The sequence below is a fragment of the Centruroides sculpturatus genome, unplaced genomic scaffold, assembly GCF_000671375.1.
Source record: "Centruroides sculpturatus isolate CEXI.00-Female unplaced genomic scaffold, Cexi_2.0 scaffold379, whole genome shotgun sequence".
Taxonomy (NCBI): Eukaryota; Metazoa; Arthropoda; class Arachnida; order Scorpiones; family Buthidae; genus Centruroides; species Centruroides sculpturatus.
The window spans coordinates 83,198-92,286 of record NW_019384620.1 but is presented as its reverse complement, the minus strand read 5'-3'; the positions used below and the strand labels follow the sequence as shown (position 1 = coordinate 92,286).

Below are 9,089 nucleotides of genomic sequence, written 5' to 3'. Positions count from 1 at the left end.
ATTTTTTATAAAACTCATCACTACTCTGAAAATTAAGCTAACTGCCATTTTATAATACTTAAAAATATTACAAATTTTTTAATAAAATATGTTAACAAATGGCGTTACTAAAATTCGAAATGTTGCCGGGAAGGTTAAGCGACTGTTTCTGGATATTTTCACGTTTCTGTGTTACGTTATGACCAACTGCATTATCGATAAAAGGAAAAATCTATTGTTAGAAGAAAAATTTACATTACTTCCTTTTTCTAAAACTCTTTCCGCCCTGCGAGCATTAAGAGGGCCTCTTTTTTTTGGCAAGCCTATTATGGGTTTGGCCAGGCTTACAATGAGGCGGCTGGGTGGTGAGGGACAGAGTCTCAATGTATCTGGTCGGAACACCCCCAAAAATTTGCTGGGAATTTTTCGACCCGTCCAGATTCGATCCCGGATACCTCCGGAATGGAATGCTGCCACTTTCATCCCGATCGCCCCATTGTCGGCTATCCGGCCCCCGTCACTACCTTGTGGTAAGTTTGTGTAACTAGTCATGCCCGGGCTACGTCAAGAATATATTTTTTCTTCCCCCTTTTCCCCGCGGGCACTAAGACGGCCATTTTAGCAAGCGTATTGTTGGTTCGGCCACGAACACAATGGGGCAGTTGAATCCAATGTATGGATGGAATAACCCGAAATCGTAGATTTAGTTTTATAGTAAGAATAAGAAGTCACTTTGACTTCTTATTCTTACTATAAAACTAAATCTACAGAATACCCATGTGAACAATAAATTCAGCTATTTTTATATGTTTATTTATTGATTTTGTACGAAGAGAACCACAAAATAAATTTTCGAAATGACAAATTAGTATCTTTCTTCAAATGGTATTCAGATTTTTATTCTACAGAATCATGCAGACTGCAGCTATTAACACCGCCTTGAAGATCTTTCTGCAAAGTTCTCTGCGCAAAGAAGGATTTTGCAAGATCTAAACAAATAACGGAAGATGGTCATGTCGTATTTTCTTGCTTACAATTGAATTTATTTCGTTAAAAGTTATGTTAGAATTATGAAAATTTAAAGGTAGATCTTATCGAATTTAAAGATAAAAAAAGAATATTTTAAAAAATTACTGAAGGAGAAGAACTTGGAGGAAAGCAATTTTTGGATTTTGCCCAATGTTTCTGGCACATCCGACGTAACGACTTCTTCGGTTTAACTTGGTTCCGGCGGATGTTACGTTTGTTGTTCGATGTTATACGCAATTTCTTTAAGTTATTTTTATTCTAGAAAAGAAAACGTTATCGTTGAGCATAATTTTTATGTTAATTTAAATAATTACAAAAATAAATTTCATTTATTAAATTCCAGATGTGTCGAGTACCCGTCCCCCATTCCCCATCGCCTCTGTTGTAGGCCCGGATTATTAATTAAAACATTTAAAATTTAGACTATAAAGACTCGAAAAAAACTGTTACATACAGTTACCATATTGTTTTATGCGTAAATTGGGATATATTTTTAAGAGCCAGTGAAAAACGGCTATACAAGTCGACCCCCCTATAACACTGTTGATAATTCCGTTTTATATGTATTCCATGTTGTACGAGTCGCTTAGATTTTACAAATACGTGAGCCGTTCACAGCCCGGCACATGTATTTGTAAAATCTAAGTGACTCGTACAACATGGAATTCATATAAAACGGAATTACTAACAGTGTTATAGGGGGGTCGACTGTTCTTAGATTATATATTTTTTAAATATATTTATATATTAACCTATTAATATGTTTTATCGCATTAAGTGTCTTATAAAATAGTTCTATTTAAAATTTACTCTATTTTTGAGGGTTAGAAACAGGAGAAACAGACTACCTTTACCTTTCTTCGGTTTGTTCTTTTTACTGAACTTCTTTTCTGAAAAAAAAGTAATTTATTTTATGATAGAATTGTCTGAGAATCGTAAAAGCAATAAATCGTTTAGACCAGTGTTTCCCAACGTGGGGCCCATGCCCACATGGGGGCAATTGGATTGTAAAGGGAGACAATTCGAAAATGGACTCGTCCAGAGTTTAAGTTAACTATATAGCCGTTGTATATGTTAGGAGGGCATAAGAATTTTAGAAAGGCTTAGGTGGGGTATAGCACAAAAAAAGGTTGGGAAATACTGATTTAGACCCATATTTAGGAAAAGAAATTAAAATGGCTTACTTTTTGGGCCACCGTTGTTTTCTTCTTGTACTTTCTTTTCTTATTTGGTACTTTACACGGATGTTTTCCCATCAGTTTCTGCTTTTTGGACGGAGGATTGCAATTCACCACTTCTAGGGAAAGTTTTCTCTTCTTTCCTGCCTAATTTTAATATAATTCGATTATAAATTTTGCAAATTACAATTGAATTATGTAGAGGCCTATATATATTTTTGCCTTTTGTAAATTACGGTATAAACGAGCAATTATTTCTTGTGACGCGATCACAATGCAGGGCTGCAATTTTTAATATTTTTAGTTTTATTTAATTTAAAATATATATGCTCTCCACCTCAAATTAGTAGTGGCTGGCCCCTGTAAATCATACCGTTTCCTTAACAATACTGTCGTGCCGCTCATCTAACACCTTTCGGGGCGAAGGGGGGGATATTTAAATTGAAATATCGTAACTTCCAGTGCAAACCGGAAGTTTTATACAGTTAATCGGGCTCTCCCGCTTCCACATCCCGTCTCGGATTTGATCTATTTAACTCCGTTTTCTCGAAATTAAAGAAAAACCGGCGACGAACGGACGACGTTGGGACTTTATAAGTTTACAATTCTNAATCTTAAAAAAATAACAACTTATTATTTAAAATGTTTTAACAATTATGCATTATAAAGTATGAATTATGTTTAGGTGATAATATATATTAAATTGTTAACTAATCTGCATTTTTACTTAGCATATTCTATTGTAATATATAGGCTATATAAAACATTAAATACAAGTTTCTGTAAGGTTAAAAATACTGTATTGTCTAATAAAGAATGTTAAAAAAAAAAAACTTAATTTGCAATGTCAATACACACAAGAGCTAGTGAAATTATAAATAAGTGCCTTTTATCAAGTTTTAGACGAAATGTCTATAACTATTATATAATGTCTGCCCGCTCTCACAACAACAACAACAACACGAAGTTTAATCTAGTCGATCAACATTACCGATTTTCGTAGATTGACGTCATTCAGCTGACCAATCAGTGTGTTGTGCCATCTGGATATTTAGTCACACGTGCCGCAGCGATGCGAGAGTACGCTCGCTGTTCATACAATTCAACAGCTAGAGCAGTCACGCTAGCAAGAGAGAGCGGGGGAAGAAGGATGACTACACGAACGTGTCACATGTCGAAAAAGAAATAATAGAATTTTATCGATGTACTGTACGTATTATAAATTACACGATTAATACATCCAGTATTGAAAAGAAAATAGTATAAACGTTGTATGTAAATAGTAATATATAAATAGTTTCCGGCTAGTTAAGCTTAACTAGTCTAATATGTTTTTCCCCATGTTGTTTCGAACGTTTTCCGTATCCGGTCTCGATTTTCATCTAATTCCGTTCTCGAGATTAACGAAAGACGGACAGACCAGGGTGGGAATGTATAAATCTGCAGCTTGAAATTGCAGCCCAAATATATACAATATATTGTGTTTTATTAACATCGTAACATTGTTCTTCCCATATCAATCCGAAAAAGAAAGAAAGGAAGTGACATTGTTCCGCTTGAAGTGATTGAAAGAAATAAATTCCCAATGTCTCGTGCGCACGACCTACATACTATATGTTTGCATACATTTTTATACGTTAAAAATCATAAGCCGTTATGGGTTCGGCCAGATCCACAATGGGGCGGGTGGCGAGGGACGGGGTCCGAAGAACTGGGGATTTATCGGCCCGTCCGGATTCGAACCCGGGTCCCCCAGAGCGATACACAGTTATCTCGACTTCTCGGCCATCCGGCCGTCCGTATCCACTTTTAAGATCGAACTGCTCCTGGAAAAACTTAAACGATTCGTCATAATTTTCGTAAGTTCAGAAGCATAAATTGATATAAAATTCCCGAAAATACAATTTTAACTATATAATACGACCGTCAAATAACAGAACCATCCCCCCCCGCTCTAGGGAAAACAAGAGTTCAAATCCGGATCAGATTAGAAAAAATTTTCCAGCGTGATTTTGATCAAAATATTGTGAGCCCCGTCCGTCACCACGCCACACTATTGTTGGTCTGGCCGAAATTATAATAGGCTCGCTAAAAAATGATCTCTTAGGGGAGTTTTATGGGGGAAAAAAAAGGAAAATGGGATGATCAACCATTTTACTCGAACATATGTTTATGTAATTTGATCCTTCAAAAATTCCTCTCAAAAATCATACTGTAATACTATAATATGATTCGAGTCTTTGAATAATTGTAAATTACGAATAAATTGTAAGGGCAAAGTACGATTCGCCATAATATAATACGAAACAGAGTTATTTCTATTATTTATCACATAAAATCCTTATTATTTAATATTTTGAATAAATGCTAGCTGTATTTCGTTTAAATTTACACAAATATATTTGAATAAAACATTTTCGGACGCATAATTCTAAAGAAAACAACACGGTTTTTACGTTTGCATTTCTACCAAAAACGTATTATTACATAAAGAAAGAAACAAGCCATTGTTTTGACATGAAAGACATTTGGAAAATTGCCTAAGATTATTATTATTATTATTTTAGTATTTTAAATACGTTTCATTTCTAGCAATCACGCCAGGTTTCACGATTGATTGATCATCCCACATTTTAATTTTATTCTTCGATTACTGTCAATTACTTTCTGCTGCTTAATTTTACCATAAAATCAAAAATATTCAGTAATTAATTAGAATTAGAGTTAAATAATTTTGCGTTTTATAACAAAATAAGTCCAGATTTTTGCAATCCTTCTAGCAATGAACGCTTCTAAAGCAGAACCCCCGGGGTTAATACTCCTCCACTAGAAATAAAACTAATATTTATATACGCGTTAGTTAATTTATAATTCTATAATATAATGCAACCTGGTTTCAGCGGACACTCGGAAACAAAATGCCCTTATAAGACAAATATTCGCTATAACATTGTAAAATATTCAAGGTTATAGCGGCGCTTTCAAAGAATCGATATCACTTTTACAAAACAAAACTGCGCAAAAAATTATAGAAATATTTTCATGCGATAATTAACATAATTTGCTAATAGAAGAGTTAAATGCTATTTAATGATTGGAAACTAATGATTAATTAGTTTATTTAGAAAAACTCAATAGAAATGAGTTGAAGCGGGATTTCATAAATCCTTTAATTCAAGCAGGAAATTATGTACCGATGATGCCATTTAGATATAGATCTAAGCCAGATGTTTTCCGAATTTCTTAATATATATTTCGTAGTGTTCATTTTGCTTTTGTACTCTTTGCCAGACAGAACAATGCCGATGCCAATAGATGCCAGTAGTGGACCTTCTAAAAAGAATTCTACTATTTTACAATTATTGTAATTATGTTAATTATTATCTTAGAACACTGAAAAACTGTCCAAATTTCATAATTGCTTATTTATTTATTTTTAAACTCTCTAATCTGTGGGCACTAAGGGAGCCTCTTTTAGCCGGCCATTACGGTGAGGTACCTGATCTGGACGGCCCACCCCGAAAAATTCCTGGGAATTTTTTGTCCCGTCCGGATTCGACCACGGGTTCGATCCGGATTCAATACCAGAGTTAAAAAGTTAAAAGAAGCAGAACTTCTCGTGCCCATCTTGGCAATGTTAAGAAAAGGAAAGGACCCTCAAATAAAAGAGAAAAATCGATGAAGACTAGGCAGTTCTCCATCTCCAGAGTTCGTCCGTCATCGGGAGTCGGTCCGTCATTGAGAGTTCGCCGATTATCACGAGTTCATTACCACCTCAGCGCGGACCAGGGATTCCGCCGTGCTTCGACATTGTCCAGTTCTGCGCCACCAATAACCCATACGGAATACCAATTTCCAGAGCTAGTATCTAACCTACCGAGTATCTACTTAACCTCCACAGGCTGATGCTAACATTACCAACCGACGGTTCTTCATCGAACTATCCGATACCCTGCCCATTTGGGTCAAGTGTTCGAGGAGCGAACACTTGACCCAAATTGTTCGAGGAGCGAACTTGACTCGAACAGCGCATCAAGGTATTTACCTTGATGCTTGATGTTAACATAATTATAATAATTGTAAAATAGTACAATTCTTTGTTTATCAGCCCGCGATCGAATGTAAACTCTCTCTCGCAGCTGGGGACCCGCTACGATAATCTTAAAATCTCTATACCGAAATCCTGAATAACGTTCTATAGCTGTAAATACATATATCATCTTACATAAATAAACGGATATTTGTTTACGTTAACTCTGTAGTTGAGTGCACTTCTTCCGGACGCGCTGTCTCTCGGACCTCCTCCATCCCGAATCCGACCGCCTACAGATGCGACCGCTCGCGCTTGAAACAAAATATAACCGCCATGGCGATTTCTGTCTCCCATAAAGAACAGTGATGTCAGTCCCGACGTGCCATCTTGACGTAGCATCGACCATGCGGTTACACACCGAGACGACCTTTTATTGCCGACCTCCAATAAAAGGTCGTCTCCGTATGTGAAAATTGTTTTAGACTGTCACTGGTGTGTTGAAATGACGGAAATGGTAAACGAAAACAAGGAGTTTTGCGTATTTGTGATATTCTTATGTTTAAAATGGAAATAACGTCGGCCATGTTTTAATTGTTATAAATGAAACGTTTGGATTAAGTACCATTTCTCTGCCATTTCTCACCGCTGGTCGATCTAATCACAGGCTTTATTTTGAAGTTGAATTAATGTGAAGTCTTATGGCATTGCACGCTTCATATATAGCATCCGAGTAACCATAAATAATAATAATCTTTAAAAACTATTCATAATTTTGTATTTTATTCCTTCAGGTGTAGCGAATATACACATTTTCTATCATCGTCACCAGAAGTGACCGTTTACGGAATAAATTTTATCAAAGTGTTGTATTTCCTAAAGCTATTGATTTAATTGAATGAACTGGCGTAAAAAATACATCTCGGAGGCAACCAAGCGTTGCCATATCTTAATAGAAAAAACTTTTTTATTGGAGACTTTTGGAAAGTTCCCAAGAAACTTATGGCGTTATTAACGTTTGATTTATAACCTCCGCTTAATCAAAAGTTCATAAGAACAATTATAGAAAATTAACCTTTATTACATTAGTCTTTTTTTAAAACTAATTCATTAAAAAATCCAAACATTATCCTTGCTTGATGCAATATTCTATGTGATTACGTCGAGAGCGACTCAAAACGGCAGGAATAATAGAATATTATATTCTTTCATTATGTGCCATATATGTGTATATTTGGATTATAATTGTCTTCGAAAATATGAGTTAATTTCATTTTTATGTGCTAGGTGATGCGGATGGAAAAAATTATAAAAGTTTGTAACAAGATGGCAGGAGGAACACAGTTCGAGAATTCTTCAAAATAGTGAGGTTAAAAAAATTTTGACGGGACAAATATCGGGTTTATTATTAAAAGACAATGGATATCCTCGTTTGCATTATTTACTTACATCTCGTGTAAATCCACACATTAGGGCTTCATTTTAATTTGAAATTACTAACCAAGATAATATTTACTNAAATTTATTTACGAAAAAAAAATTTTTTATATTAAATTTATATACTAATTAATTTTTGTAATCCAAAATGCATCATTTCTATACTACTTAAATCACATCTTTCAGCCCCGAAGTACAGTATATAGACTGATGTATAAGGATAGACATATGTAGGTGTGAGAATCCATCACGGCCATTATCAAACGCGGATATTGAAATATATATATAAAGGACAAATTGTATGGAAATATGCATTCCGGGCTTAACGCCCCTCTTCAGTCCTATTATAACAGATTTATCAGCCAAATTTACTACAGATTTACAGTTTTATCGCATGCTTTGAAATATTTAGATTTATAAAATAAAAGGTTTATACAAATACGAGTACAAAGGTGTAATAAAAGATATTTAGTTTATACAATAAAACATAAATACCTGAGATTGTAGTGATAGTTAAAACCACACCACTGATGAGAAGAGAAAGGTGAAAAAGGGGGAGGAAAAGGAGCTAAAAATCTTTTAGTTCCATCCTTATACGCATTAGAGAAGTATAGCAACATGTGCTAGAATAAAAAAGGGGTAAACTTAAATCTACAATTAAGTACAATTAAGAGGCGGAAAAAAGGTCGAGGGGTGAGGAGATAATGGAAGTCATCTGTATTTTCAGTAGGGACTTAAAAGTCATTAAGTCCTACATTAGCATTAGCTTTTACGATTTTTTATAAAACTCATCACTACTCTGAAAATTAAGCTTACTGCCATTTTATAATACTTAAAAATATTACAATTTTTTAATAAAATATGTTAACAGATGGCGTCACCATAATTCGAAATGTTGCCGGGAAGGTTAAGCGACTCTTTCTGGATATTTTCACGTTTCTATGTGTTACGTTATGACCAACTGCATTATCGATAAATGGAAAAATCTATTGTTAGAAGAAAAATTTACATTACTTCCTTTCTTTAAAACTCTTTCCACCCTGCGAGCATTAAGAGGACCTCTTTTTGGCAAGCCTATTATGGGTTTGGCCAGGCTTACAATGAGGCGGCTGGGTGGTGAGGGACAGAGTCTCAATGTATCTGGTCGGAACACCCCCAAAAATTTGCTGGGAATTTTTCGACCCGTCCAGATTCGATCCCACGTACCCACTTTGATTCCGATCGCCCCATTGTCGGCTATCCGCCCCCGTCACTACCTTGTGGTAAGTCTGTTCAATTATTCATTCCCGGGCTACGTCAAGAATATATTTTTTCTTCCCCCTTTTCCCCGCGGGTATTAAGACGGCCATTTTAGCAAGCGTATTGTTGGTTCGGCCACGAACACAATGGAGCAGTTGAATCCAATGTGTGGATGGAATAACCCGAAATCGTAGATT

At 35.3% G+C, this 9,089-nt stretch overlaps 1 protein-coding gene across 2 annotated transcripts; it reads right to left on the bottom strand.

Annotated features, from left to right (window-relative positions):
• Positions 1–847: 847 nt before the first annotated feature.
• Positions 848–2,363, bottom strand: LOC111625450. 2 transcript variants are annotated; one of them, XM_023368600.1, is made up of 4 exons: positions 2,193–2,363; positions 1,857–1,898; positions 1,114–1,266; positions 848–968 (listed from the first exon to the last, which is right to left on the bottom strand). In XM_023368600.1, exons 1-4 carry the CDS (start codon positions 2,262–2,264, stop codon positions 882–884), a joined length of 354 nt encoding a protein of 117 aa, XP_023224368.1. In that variant the 5' UTR covers positions 2,265–2,363; the 3' UTR covers positions 848–881. The 2 variants fall into 2 exon arrangements, with proteins under 2 accessions (XP_023224368.1, XP_023224369.1); XM_023368601.1 differs by having other exon boundaries at positions 1,863–1,898; positions 2,193–2,361.
• Between the last annotated feature and the right edge of the window lie 6,726 nt (positions 2,364–9,089).